Below are 14772 nucleotides of genomic sequence, written 5' to 3' on the forward strand. Positions count from 1 at the left end.
TCTTTTTCAGATAAATGCATATTTTAGCACATGTATAATAGGAAAATACTACACTTTGGGAACATTAGAGATCTTTAAAGAATAGAATTTGAAAAAAAATACTTCAAAACATTTATCCTGGAGATTAATGTTAGCAAACTTTTGGACCATACAGACCTGTTAGGTTTGATTTTATAAAAATTCACAGCAACTCCTTATTTTAAGCAATCTATTTGTTGTGGATCATGGACAGGGTGAGTGGAATGTGTGTATATTTGCAGAGAAAAATATTCTGACACTAATTTGAGTTCTCTTTTTCTTCTCTTTTTCACCTGGATTATTTTAACACCTGAGAACATGTCAGAAAATTTAACTTCAAAAATGGAGCATGTTTTGAATGTCAAAAAATCATATAGTCAGAAAACCAGTTCTTTTCTTATATCCCTTTTCTATAAATAATAATGATAAATGTTTTTTATCTTTTTATATAAAGAATAATCACCTCACAAAAGAAAGTCCTAGTGGGTTTAGACCTACATTTGAACTGAAAAGAATGTCTGTGGTGAATGGTGAATTGTAGCATAAAAGCCTGAATGAAAAGAATGTTCACGAAACCTCACACAAAACCTCCGAACCATTATATCATGAGCTTCCCGCAATATAACACAGAGCTCTATATTCTAGGAAAAGCCTGCCTGGTCTACTTATCATTTCTGCTTTATGTAGTGTACTGTGTGATTGCTAAATTAGTGTATAATGCATTTATAATATTTATAGTACCAACATTTAGTTAAATAACCTTTATGTAAGATTTATGTTGATTTTTTTTATTTCTCATTTAATGGCAAATTATGAAGAGCATGTTTCATAAAGATAATTCTCCATTTAAATTCATCAGTCCATTAAATATTAAAATTATGTTTCTGATGCAATCGAGAACAAATTTGTCCAGCTTCAGTGATTATTTGCACTCATAAAAATTAGGCTTGATTAATAAAATTTAAATGCTTGATTAAGTTGACATTTTCATGTTCCATTCTGATTTATTAAAATTAGTCCCTGTCTCCAGGCCTGGTATGCTGGTGTAGGTTTACCTTTCCCCTCCTCTTACCCGACATCCTGGCAAGCCTGTTAGAAAGGAGTATTTTGCTTTTGGATCCAATGATGGTTTTGGTGAAATGCCCTGTTCTCTGCTCAGGGTACTGGCTGCCTTTGTCTTTATACACTGTGCATGGTGGAGATTTGTATTACAATAATCAAGACAGATGGTTCTTTCAAATATCTATGAATATGACCGGCAAAATGGCTTAATATTTAGGGTATTTCTGTAAATTCCAGTTATCAAGAAGTTTTAATCTGTTAAAGATTACTTTTGCTCAAATTTCTTCACATGCTTTTAAAGACTGGTATATAGTTTTTATTTTTGTGGGATTTTCATATACATAGCAATGGGATTATGGACACAGGAAATCTCACTGTGTCAATGCTATTGTCTTTAAACTGAAAACCAGGAAGAATGACTAATGGCCATGGAAAACCATCTGTTTCAATAGGACTTACAAAGGAACTCTTCAAGAGAGGTGGTGACTTATATAATGTCTATACCCCCATAATACTCACACTGGCTTGCCCTGTTTTATACATGGTAAGGTGCTCAGGTATCATTCATTGAGCACTTGCTATATGGTAAACACATTGTAATTGTCTCTTAAATCCTCAGAAGACCCCAACAGATAACTATTGTCCCCATATTATTGGTAACGAAATTGAGGCCTAGAGAATGAATAAATTTGTATAGCTAACAAGTAGGAGATTTGAAACTTAATCCCAGGTCTTCATAATGTCAAAGTTTGGGCTCTTAACTTCTACCACTTGGAAAGGTGTAGTGGTAAAACTTATTTTTAAGATGTTTTTGCTGTTGCCCATGGAAGGATAACTCATTTGGGAGTTTTGTTTAAGTGACCTGACTTTTTTCTTATTTAAGCAATGTTACCAGAAAATTCAGTTATTTTTGAAAAAAAGTGATAGTGTATAATAGTCATTTTGGGTGTTTTTTGTATGATGAAGTAAATTCGGTAACAAATGACAGAAAATGTCTCTGAAGGTGTTTGGTCACTGAAACGTATTGTTCCAGTTCTGTGTACACGATGGTAGAAGGGCCTTATAGTTGTATGCTTTTGACAAATGTATCTCATACAATGCTTAAAAAATGGATATTCTGAGTTATTGAACTTCTAATAATAGTTCTGATTTTTAAACATTTTCCACAAGCAGATAAAGATGTGTCATTTAGATTCCACTTTTAGTTTGTTCATTGAGGTCTTGTAATTTCTTGTCACCTTTCTGCACCAGGAACAATAAGTCTCCACAAATATTGTGTGAAATCCCCTTCCAACACCACCCACCGCACAGAGCACAATGATCAAAGCAAACTAGTTATGAGGTCACAAGTCAGCCAGAAGGTTGGCCCCACTGTCCTCCCTCCCTCACCATAATGCTTCTAAGAGCTTGGGCTATCAAGAGGAGAGTGCAAAATATAGGGAGGACAGGAAATCACCACAAATAGGTAGGACAACGCATCCACCCTGAGACAAAAACTGTGGGTATCCTTTTTTTCTCCTAAGTCTCACTCCTCAATTACAGAAATGAAAACAATGTGGGGGTTGATTTTTTTGGAAGGAGAACAGAAATGATAAAACCACTTGGCTGACACATGGGTAGATACTTGGGTTGGGTGCTTTGGAGAACCACCAGAGGGCCAATTCTTTGGCTCCGTGGGAGGCTTTGAGGGGAGCTTAGGGAGTTGGTTTTTCAATGACTCCCTGGGGCTCCAAGGGTCAGCCATTTATTGGTGCAAGACCTTCAAGTTTCCTTCAAACTTACCAAAACAATTGATTTGCTAGAAAAGGAGCCGGGTTTCAGGGAAGAACTTTTCTATAAGAACTAAGAGTACCTCTTTGCCCCATTACATTCTCAAATGCATCTCTGGAGAATCTGAGCAGGTGGAGAGAATTCAGAAAGATGGTGGGGGCTAAAATGAGTAACTGTAAACATTCTCTACAGCAACTACCACTAACTTTAAACTCTAAGTTTCTTCTGAGTCTTAATAGATCTAAAGCAAGAAGTGTGCATTCCAGTGAGGAGGATCTTTTGTAAACTGACTTAAAAGTAGAAGTGTTTTCCATTACATCTTTCTTTATAGGAACTGACATGTCACACACTGGTGATACTCATCTTCCACTAGTCTACAGTTTTATCTTTCCAATTTTAAGTTCAACTGCAGTTTGAGAATTGAGTAAAAGGACAGCCAATAAGCTCAACAAGTATTAAAGGCAAACACGGAGTTACTAAGCGAAAGAGACAGACTGAGGAGTGAAGGACTATGGCCACAGAGAGATATTTAGTCCCCTTTTCTTTACATATGCAGCACACACACACATCCGGGATGATCTAAATGCCTTTTGTCTGCATATTCTGCATATCCTATACAGATCTCTATCAGTGCACCAATTATATTCACCTATTTGATTTAGTAGTTTGGTTCCCTCACTAGACCACAGACTGTCCTGGGCAAGGAGCATGTCTTAATCACCTTTGAGCAACAGCTAGCACTGCGGGTTCCTGAAAATGTTCAATAACATTTTGTTGAATGAAAATAATGATGCATTAAAAACTAGGCAATTTTTGATTTGGAAAGAAAGATTGGGCTAAAATATTTATTCATTCATCGAACTTTTTTAGCAACTATTATGCTGCCACATCTGAGACATTTTGCTCTGCGTTGGGATTAGATAAACAAATGGAAGATGCAATTAGAACAATCACAGGCTGGTGAGGAAGATCCACAGTGAGCCAATTATTATAGTAAGAGTGTTGTGATTTTTATTGTTATGGTTTCTTTCTAATTTGGTATGGAGATCCTCTTGAAAGTGACCATAAGCCAAGATAGCCGCTTTCTTGGAGAGCTCTGACCAGGAGAAAGTTAGCTTCAGTTCTGTTGGTCGGGTGAGAAACAATGAAGAGGTGAACCCCAAATGCATAAAATGGAAAAAAAAATTATTACTTACTGGTCCCAGAGAGGTTAGGGGTGCCAATAGGAGACCAAGTCTGGAGGCAGCAGAGAGCTCCACTAGTAGGTGGGGCACGAAAGAGAGGACCTGTGGCACCATGCCTTTATTAAGGCCCGTGGGCATCGTCTCTTGGCTAAAGAAAACGTGTGACGGTGGAACTTACTAACTCGAGGCTGATGTTGACCATTAGGTTTTATCATGGTCAGCAGCTGTGGGGGGTGTGTTTGGTTTGGAGATAGTGAGATGAGGACCAAGTGGGCTATATCACAAATAACCACGCAGGGACGGCAAGTTTTAATTAGCAAAAGTGATGGGGTACAACTGGGTTTCAAATAACTTATGTCAGGCCTAAAATAGACATTGAGGCAGCATCTGAAACAAATTTATGACAAAGAAGGACATGGAAACTCTGAGAAGTGGGCTCGCTTAACCTTTTAGAGTATGAGTTGGTAGGGGTGGGCTAGTGGCCGGGGCTGAGAGGGGGAAGTTAGGGATGGCTTTTCAGAAGACATGATAATTAGTCATTATCCAGGCACCAATGTATGAAATGTTAAAACCTTAGCAGGTGTCAAATTAGTATAACTGCCAAAAATCTTCAAAATTCAAATACTCCCACCCAAAGTCCTTATTCAAGGACTTTGCCAAAAGACGTTACCAGAAAGGTGCCCAAAGATTTGTTTAAGACTTTCTTTATAGCATTGAGAAGGCAAAAAATATTTGAAACAAACATTTCTAAAGACAGTGTTTAATTAAGAAAAAAATATAGTATTCATATAGTGAAAATTATGCATCCATTCAGAACAATGCAGTAGCTTTTTCAGTAATATGAGGGATACCTCTAAATATGTTGCAGAATGTAAAAAGTAGGTAAGGTAACAGTGGATTCAATGTGGTTTAATTTTTGTAAAAAAATGTGTGATAAGAAATATATTTTTTTGTGAATATATTTTTAAGAAAAGAGTAGAAAGCATAGAAAAAGTGTATAGGATATTTGGGAAACTACAAATATACTCTGCTCTAGATGCTCCTGCTGCTGCTGGGGCCACCCCACCCTTAGTCCTCCTCTCCAGAGGCCACCGACCTACCACCTTTCAAAGCTCTTCTTTCCCCCCAGGGCGAAAGGCCCTGCCTTCAACCCCTTTCTCAGCTAGGGGGCTTTGACCCCTGTTGCAGGGTGGCCACCTACTCATGACACCAACCAGGTCCCCTACAAGTACACGGTGCAGCTGGAAGAGTGGCCCTGGCGCCCGCCCCAGAGCAATGCACCCCAGAAGAGTCCCTCCCTCACCAGGGGTACAGCTACCCAACCACCCCTGCATCTTTGCCAGCCTTCTACAGCTGTGCAGCGTATTGCACTTGGACCTCAAACCCCTCATGTGTCATGCCTGAGGCAAGGACTTCAGGTGCTCCAGCGAAGCTACACGTCTGTCCACAGTGCTCACATGGCTGCTAGGCAGCCGTGAAGCTGATAGAGTAAGTGTGCCTCTACTAAATTCAAGACCCTGCCTACATTGCTCTTCTCTGGGCCACACATCTGTCCCACATGGCACCTAGTTCTGCTGAGGTTACTGTCTTATTCTGGCCCCAGTTTCCCCATCTATCCGAAGGGAGAAGGATCCTTCCTTTCTTCCCTCCTTTCTAGTTGTGTCACAGAGACCAACAGGTTCCCTTCCCTGGGCCTGTGGAATGGGTGGATCAGAGGAGAGGCAGAGAACACAAGCCTGGGAGCCAGTCAGAATTAGGGTCCCATCCAGCTGTGCTGTGTGAGCTTTTCCAAATGGCATAACTTCTCTGTGCCATGGTTTCCTGCTCTCCCAAGTAGTGAACAGTTGTCCAGAAGAAAGAGATGACAAAAGAGCATGCCACGGTCTGTTTCATTTCTATTTCTCACCTATTTGGTCTACTACTCCCACCTTTTGCTCAATAAACATTGTACACTCCAAAATAAACAAACAAAAGCAAACCAAAAATACATATAAATAATCTTTCTGGAATACAGGGGAGATAAAGCTAAAGGTATGGTTTGGGTGGGGCCTGCTTATGAGGGGTCTCCTATGCCATGCTTGAAGATGTTGGGGAACCACCAACATAGCACAATAACACAATCAGAACTTTATTTCAGAATGATCACCTTCCGGCTAGTCTTGAGATAAGAATACAAGGTGTGACTGGGCTAAAGTTGCCAGATAAATATAAGACATCCAGTTAAACTGGAATTTCAGATAAATAATGAATATTATTTAATATAAGTATATCCTGTTATCTGAAATTCCAATTTAATTGGGCACTTGTGTTATTTGCTAAATCTGGCAACTCTAACTTGGGGACAAATGCATAGGGTTTTAGGGCTGGAATTTGCAGAAAATATGCAAAGTAGAAGGTCCTCTGCTGTGAGGGAGGGGATGGTGGCAGCGTGGTTTTGGCGGGGGGACTTGGGATGAGTGGAGAAAATGTGGTCCATGGCCAGAGGCGGATGACGTGATGGCTGTCAGTATGTTAGGACACCACTCTGTACAAGGAGTGATGATCTAGCAAGGCTAAGCAGTTGGTGAACAGCTTCGAGAGGGGGATGAACTTTTCTTCTGTCATCTGATTGGCTATTGATTTCTACTTCTTTATGTAGTGATTGTGTTGGAAAACTAAAGGTCTGGTTCTTTTCATCGTCCTCCTTTGATTTTTGTAAGCTAATGACCTTCTGAAAAAAATTGAGAAAATTGCTGTTGAAATAAGCACGAAGAAGAAAAGAGTGATCATCCATTTTTAGATGTGTTTACAGGCTGTATGACTCAGTGCTGCTTCTGTTAAGAGCACTGAGTATGTGGTCTTTTTTGGTACTGAGACGCAAACACAGGAAACTTGTGGTCTATGCTGCTATCAGTGAATGATAAAACTCTGTTGAAGTAGAGAGGATCTGACTGTACATTCAAAGTGCTTTGCATATGGAGTCCTCTCCTCTCTCAGCTTGACTTTGTCCAGGCTCTTTAGATCTTGTTAGGAATATTTCACTTATCAATATTGTATGTTTTCAAATAATCTACCACAGACTTCTTTGGAACTGAGCACTGGCTGTGAAAATAATAAATGTATTTGATTTACACAAACTGAGGTCAAAGAACCAGATGTTTCTTTGGTGGACCATCCCGAATTGTTCAATCAACAGCATTTGTGGAGACAAAGGAAATTTTCCCCTTAAAGCTTTATTTCTAGAGATAAGCGCTCTGGGCTTAACTGGAACAGTTCCAAAGAGAAACAATATTCAGTACTATTCTAAAAGGGAAAAGAAGAACCGAGTGTTTTGTCATTCAGAGGAACTAACTAAACATTTCAGTATTTACTAAAGTATTTTGGCAAGGCAGACTTTGTCTCAATTTGTGTCACAGTCATATCATGAGTCAAAGAATGACTTCATTGATCTGCCCCACTCTTCAGTCTTTTAATGTCTCCATTGATTAGGTAACTGAGATTGTTGTGTGGGAGGAATATCATGACAGTAAAAATGAATGTTCTTTTAAAGTGTAATTAAAAAACACTGCCTGAAGAGATTCTGTATGTCAGGGAAATTCAAAAACTTTCTTCACTAATATGAAGCATTCTCAGCTTTGATTTACTCCTCCTATGCTCATCTGGGTGAATGGAAGGTAGCTCTCCTGGTCACAAATGCTTCTGAGATTAATGGGGGCACCAATTCTTGAGAGGTTAATGGGTACCTTATAGGAAGGAATTTGGGGACATCTGGGATTCCATGCAAGGCCCTGGACACTTAGAAAGTGGCTCCTGGGGAAAGACTTGCCATGCATGTGACCATGGAAATAGCCTGGGGCTTTAGAACAGGGCAGAACTGGGTTCACATCATACCTACTCTGTGCAGTTCATTACTCATCCTCTTTGATTCTGCATTTTCTCACTTGTAACATAGGGATAAAATCATTTAGAATTATTTACTCAATATAATTATTGTAAAGAATAAAAAGAGGTAACGTCTCTAAAAGGCTTAGTAAGATACCTGCTACATAGAAATTGCTTAACAATTATCTGTTGCTTTTCTCTGAATGAGAGACAAGGGGCCATGGGGGGGTAGGGGATGAGTGTTTCTTCATCAATATGTCTGCTTGAAGGTAGAGTTATTGCTACTGGCTTTTCTGTAATGCAGGGGAGAAATTTGCTGTAATGTTGCCCAGGAACAGGTGGGATGTACGAAAATATAGCCACAGGAGGAAATGTGATTGGCTGGTGGTTACGAGTATACACTTTAGACAGACTGATCTGTGTTCTAATACCGGCTCTGCCACTTGCTAACTGTGTGCCGTTGAGTCAGTTGTTTAACCTCTCTGGCCCTGTTTCCCTGAATGTAAAGTAGACATAATGGATACTTACAAGGTGAGCAATAGACCCCTGGTTTGCTTGGCCAATCTACTTCCTTCGTTCTCTGAGACCTGATTCCCCTTTCTTGAGGAAGGGCTCTTGCAGCCATGCTTGTTCCACATGTTTCCTTGTTGCCTTGCTTGCCACAGATACAGGGGCTGGTGGGGGTTGGGGGGGTGAGTATCTGACCTAGGAGGACCCAACCCATTGGCGGGGCTGACACAATTAGCTTCTCTCTCCTGCGGGAGGACTAAATGACGTGATGAATATAAAGGGCCCAGAGTGTAATGAGGGTTCAGTAGTTTTTAAACCCAAAGTAAAGACTATTTCCTGGCATCTACTCTTACAAAATTTCTGCCCACAGTAACTGTAATTTGGATAGTCATTACAAGCCTCATATGCAGTGCAGGGGAGAATTTTCCCCAGGTTTTGGAGTGACAGCTGAAACCAAGAGAAGGATGACATTCCTTTCTTTAAATCCCTTTCATGCCAGGGACATTTCTGAATGAAGCATGTATCAAACAGTTTTTTTCTGGAAAAGCCTAACAATTCTCATGCTAGAAAATTTAATGCCATGGTCCAAGTCTAGACAGATTCAGACCTAAGATTGCTTATTTTTAACAAGTTCAACTGGGAAACAGCGAAGGTGAAATACCATTTTTAACCATGTCTTTTTCTCATGTGCACCCTCTGAGACTACAGCTTTAGCCTCAGGAATGACTGTTTACTTATCCTGTCCTTAACAGGTTCAGCTCATTAAATGTAGCAAAACTTATTCAGTAAGGATTACATCTCATTTTTCTCATTAAACTAAAACAGGCACCATGGTAGGGAAAAGGTAGGGGGTTTCAGCCCCCCGGATCTTACAGGTCTCCAAGAAAGGAAAGCCTCTCTTTAACGAACAATAAACACACAAGGAAATCCTTTCCTATTTTGGTATTAATCTCAACGATCAACCAATACATTGAAAACAGGATTTTTACCCATCTATGCACTTTTTTATCTTTCACAGTATTTATTTTCTTTTCTTTCAACTTCTTATGTCATGGAAATATTGTTTTCTTTTCTCTCTTTGCTGGACAGACCCAAAGGTCACTTTGATTTTTTTTTTTATAGTTTTCAAACTAATTGAATTTTGTTTGCTGAATGTACAGATGTGTCCTCCCACCCCCACCCCCCCATAGCAGAAAATTCTCTTTCTCTCTCTCTGTCTCTCTCTTTCCTAAAACAGAAAGTTTCCTAGTTTGGAATCAGCCAACAGTGTGATTAATGCACCTCAGAGATCCTGTGAAGTTTTCACATATGCTGAAAGATTCTGCAGTGTCTCTGGGACATCAATAAGGACTTAGGGCAAAATATCATTCCTCCAGTGCTGTGTACTACACCAGAGAGTCACTTAGTCACAGCATGGCGACCCCTACAAACACTGTCCCTTAATCTGCATATATGTGTGTGTGAATATATATGCGTGTGTGTGTCCGTGTGTGTGTGTGTGTGTGTGTGTGTGTGTACGTATTCTGCAACCAGCAAAGTATAATCCAGGTTTCTTTTCAAAAGGAGCAACCAGTTCAAATGCACAGCTGGGTATGCCAGAAAACACGTAATTAGACAAATTGGATTTAAGAGTTACATAAGGTCTCAACTGAGCCAGTGAATAAGAAGCTGAATGAAAGGTTGTGATTGCTGCTCTGGTGCCTGGAAAGAACAGAATATGTGGATATGTGTGTTTTGGGCAAATAAAAGGCAATTACTGGGAGTTATGGAGTGTAGTTGGCATTCTGTGAGAGTTAGACTATAGAATGTTTCACGGTGGGCTGTGCCGGGGAATAAACTGTTGTCTATGGCTAAAAGGAAGAGTCTGTTAGAGGAGATGTGCCTAAAAGGAAAATGTTTGGTAAATACTATTTTGGAGTTATATTTAGGAAAAAATAAAGGGCAGTAGAAAAATTATATAATATGTAATTTTTCAATAGGCTATAAAAAGACTTAGAGAATTTTAAGTACAAAAGGATATAGTATATGTTGTTATTTCTCTTTCCAGCCAAGGCAGGTATATGCTGGACCTTTCCAGCCAAGGAAAATGGACCTTTCCAGCCAAGGCATGTATATCCTGGAGAAGATAACAAGCAAAGTCTACAGTTTCAGAAATTTTCACTAAGAATATTCAAAGCGATGACTAAATATTGAAGATAAGTCCCTTCATAGAATTAAGAAGCTGAAACTAAATTACCAGTTTTTCCTATTTGCAAATAATCTTATTTGCAAATTTGTCTCAAGGCAACTGAATGAAAAGTAGATATTCTTCTCTCTCGACAATATCCCTGAAATAAATGGGACAAAAAAGCAATTGTCTGAGAGAGTCCTATTTTCTTACAGAAAACATCCTGGATTAATTGACAAAAGTACCTATTTGTCCCCACGACACCAATGCTTATAGCGTTTGGGGCTTGTCTCTCAGTGAGCAATTTAAATATGTATGTATAAAATCCTTGCCAATAATACTAATAATTTCTTGTCTATTGATGCTGACTAACCATTAAAATCTCTATTAGGAATCTCATGTTTGGTTTGATATACAAAAAAATGTTTTGAACATCTCTAATTTGCAAAGAACATGCTACAGATAGTGGCAAATACAAAGATGAACAATGAGTCCCTTCCCTCAAATTTATAACCTAGTGAGAGACAGAAATATAATAGTGGAGTAAGCATGGTGTGTTGCAGGCAACTTTGCCAGGTACTTGGCGGTTGTGCATCAGGATTTTTCTTCTATTTTGATGGTTAAGAAAATTAGTTTGAAGAAGTATATCTTGCTGGTGTTACTATTTGAAGTGCATTTTGCTTGTGTTACTGAAAGGGAAGTTATTTTATGTCACAGGTATGTCTGTGCAACCATCACACTGTTTACTATTATGATAAAGTATTATATAATACTTTTAAACTGATGATCAAATAATTCTGCATCATCATGGCCACTGTAGTTGGCAAAATGTACTGATCATAAATCAAATCGAGACCTTTCATGGAAATAAAAAAAAAAACATGTAATCTGATGAGGACCAAGTAGATTCTCATGTTTGACAAACCTTTAAATTATTCTCAACAGATGTCTACTGAGTTATCAAATTGCAAATGTCGTGTTTGGAGAAGAGCTCCCCTCCCCCATTTATTTATATATGGGGAAGCTTTTTTTTTTTGAGACAGAGTCTCGCTTTGTTGCCCGGGCTAGAATGAGTGCCGTGGCGTCAGCCTGCCTCAAAACAACCTCAAACTCCTGGGCTCAAGCGATCCTTCTGCCTCAAGCCTCCTGAGTAGCTGGGACTACAAGCATGCGCCACCATGCCCGGCTAATTTTTTTCTCTATGTATATATTTTTAGTTGTCCAGATCATTTCTTTCTATTTTTTTAGTAGAGACAGGGTCTCGCTCTTGTTCAGGCTGGTTTCGAACTCCTGACCTTGAGCGATCCACCTGCCTCGGCCTTCCAGAGTGCTAGGATTACAGGCGTGAGCCACCGCGCCCGGCCTATGGTGAAGCTTTTTGAAGTACGCTTGTGAGGGGTGCAGCGACTGAGAGAATCCCAGGGGGACAGAGTGTGGCAGAACAACAAACGTGATTACAGTGTAGTTAGCTTCTGCTTTTTAGTTTAAAACTCTATTCCAGAGAGAGTTTGTCTCACACATTCTAAAAACTTTCAAAAATGCCAAAGAGGGCAGGTGAATTTAGTATAACTTTCCCTAAGTTAAATAAAGCTGTTCATCCTTGAAGTGGTATTTCAATACACCCCTGACACAGAGAAGGGTATTTGCTGTTGTTCAATGAGTGTTCACTGAATTAAGGCACTTTATACACTTCCCCGGGCCAACCAATGCTCCCGTCCTTCCAAGGCAGAGAACAGAGAACTACATTAAGTAAAATACCTTCATTTGGTTTGATCTTTAATAATTTTGTGACATTATGTCTGAATTCAGGATTCACTAAGACATAAACACAAATAAGGAGAATAAAAGAAACAATCATTTGGAGTAATACCCATTTATGGTTAAAAATCATAGTTCATTCTTTGGTGTGCTTCCTACTTTAGTCTCTACCAAGATGAGTAATGTTAGACGTGGGTGAATACTTTCCATTGTGTTAGGACCAGAGAGTTGTTGGTTTTGATCTGATAAAACTTTCCTCTAAACTTGAGTATTTATAGACAGAATTCCTGGTTTGTAAAACCAAATTCAATGTTGATCTTGTCTGAGGGACTAGGAATAAGAACAAAAACACACACAAGTAAGAAAGTAGAGACTTACTGTATCACGTTGCCTGTTATCTTTCCCTGATATTATCAAGAAGTAGTTCCATGTCAATAGTAACAACAAAACCAGCGGTATCATGTAGAGCTCAAAGTTCCAGACAACAAAGAGAAAGAGCTGGAGGAGAGAGAGGAGAGAAGAAGAGATGAGTCAACACTGAATTTCATTAAATGGACTCTTATTTATGTGCCACTTCAAAAACCACAAAGCTAAATGCTTTAGAACGGCAAGATTTATCTTGAAAACAAAGCCTTCGGAACTTCTTAGGCATTTTTCTAAAAGCACAACTGACCCCTGGAAAGTCACTGTTGAGATTTTTAATTTGTTTAATTTCTGTGAAGGAAAAACTGGTGTCATTACACTGTCAAAGAGACAATTTTAATTTTTCTCCTCCAGTGAAATTATTGTTAGGTTGGACAAAATAAAAAAAGGCAGCAAAATGAGCTTCACTACATTCTCAGAAATAGCTCTGTCTATCTGCCTGAATGATAAAAAATGAATCACTATTTAATATCAGAGACTTTGAAAAAAATCTCACTTGGATAATACAATGTAACAAGTATAATAGGCAGATGAAAATACCAAGTCTATAGCAAGAACCCCAAAGATTTCATATTATGAAAAAAGTGTTGCTACCACGAGTGTTAAAAAACAAAAAGGTTGGCTTAACATGCAGCATTATCATAGAAATCAAATAGCTATTGAAAGAAAATTTTGTAAAAGTAAATTTAAAACTGCCTATTTGTATTTTTTTCTAATGCTATCACTTCTCTAAATGTATAAATTTTTTCATTGTAAGAAAAATGTTAGATTAGGAACTCAGGGTGGCAGATGGAGCCATTCTAAGAACATTTACATTGTAAAACAACACAAAACATTGGATATAAGGTGTGACTCACTCCTGCCCCACGCTACCAGACTTCCTGTAATGCTGGACAGATCATGTAAATTCTCTGCCTCTGTGCCTCCTGCTGTCAAATTAAGGTAATGTTCAGTCAGGTGGTATTTAAGAGCTGGATTCCATTCCTGATTCTAATGCTAACTAGCCATATAACCTTCCAGCAACTTGCATATCCTCTCTTTAATTTCTTCCTCTAAAATGGGGAAAATAGGAGTATTTACCTATAGTTGTGAGAACTGAATAATTAAAATGTGTTCAGGATTTAACATACTTCTTGGTACCCAGTAATTGTGCAAAAACAAAAACACTTATTGTGTAAATGTTATTAATACTTTACAAAACTCTGAATGATAACTAATTATTGACTAGGGTCCTTAGGTAACACAAATTCTAACACTGAAAGCTAGAAAGTCCTTTGACTGCTAAGATTTAGCTGAACCATAGCATAACTGGGAATTTCAGCCAGCTGCTTGGGGTAACACAAACATCTTGCCTTTGATGGGTCAGGAGTTTTAGTGGAAGGATACTCATGGCACGCAAAGCAGCATGGGCCATGTGCAGTCTTCTTAATAAATCTTGGTCAAGCCTATAGTCTATTTAAATGGCAGAGAAAATTAAGCCATGTGGAATGATAGAGAGAGACTCCTGGCCTTAGACAGTCTTGCTTCAGAGACTTCATATCATGACAGATAGCTACATCCCTGACCACTTTTAACATCCCTCCTCTAATATTTAAAATAACTTCATGACTTTACTGTACCATATGTTTTTTCTAATGTGACATTAAATTTTGAAAATTGTACATATTTTACTGAATTCTTTGATATTCATAACCCAAATGGACACCAAAAAACCATAAATAACAGTTAATAACCCCAAAAATTAATTTTGGACAGATTACACAATAACTATAGATTCAAGAAAAAGAAAAACTCCAAATATTGCAATGCATGAAACACGAGCCATATCTTTTCTTTTTCTACTAGAAAAGTAGGAAGATTTTCAGAAAAAGAGAATATTTTCATTTCAGTTTTGAAATTTATAAAATATGTACAAAGATGATACAAATTGATGGTTATGATTATTAAAATGTATTTTTTATAAAGATAGTTGTTTTTTCAGGAAGCGACCTAAGGTAAATTTGACAGATATCAACACAT

The 14772-nt window shown here is 38.4% G+C and overlaps 1 protein-coding gene across 4 annotated transcripts in view; it reads right to left on the reverse strand.

Moving 5' to 3' along the window:
- MCTP1 (multiple C2 domains, transmembrane 1) overlaps positions 1-14772 on the reverse strand; it is a 593076-nt gene that overhangs the window by 77367 nt on the left and 500937 nt on the right. For 3 of the 4 annotated variants that reach the window (XM_012644776.1, XM_012644778.1, XM_012644777.1), the window contains one exon: positions 12709-12828. The exons of the other annotated variant lie outside the window; for it this stretch is intronic. In XM_012644776.1, the coding sequence (XP_012500230.1) occupies positions 12709-12828 (120 nt within the window). The remainder of the gene's footprint in view (positions 1-12708; positions 12829-14772) is intronic. 4 annotated transcript variants of the gene reach the window in all.

Source organism: Propithecus coquereli, unplaced genomic scaffold (genome assembly GCF_000956105.1).
Source record: "Propithecus coquereli isolate 6110/MARCELLA unplaced genomic scaffold, Pcoq_1.0 Scaffold22, whole genome shotgun sequence".
Lineage (NCBI taxonomy): Eukaryota > Metazoa > Chordata > Mammalia > Primates > Indriidae > Propithecus > Propithecus coquereli.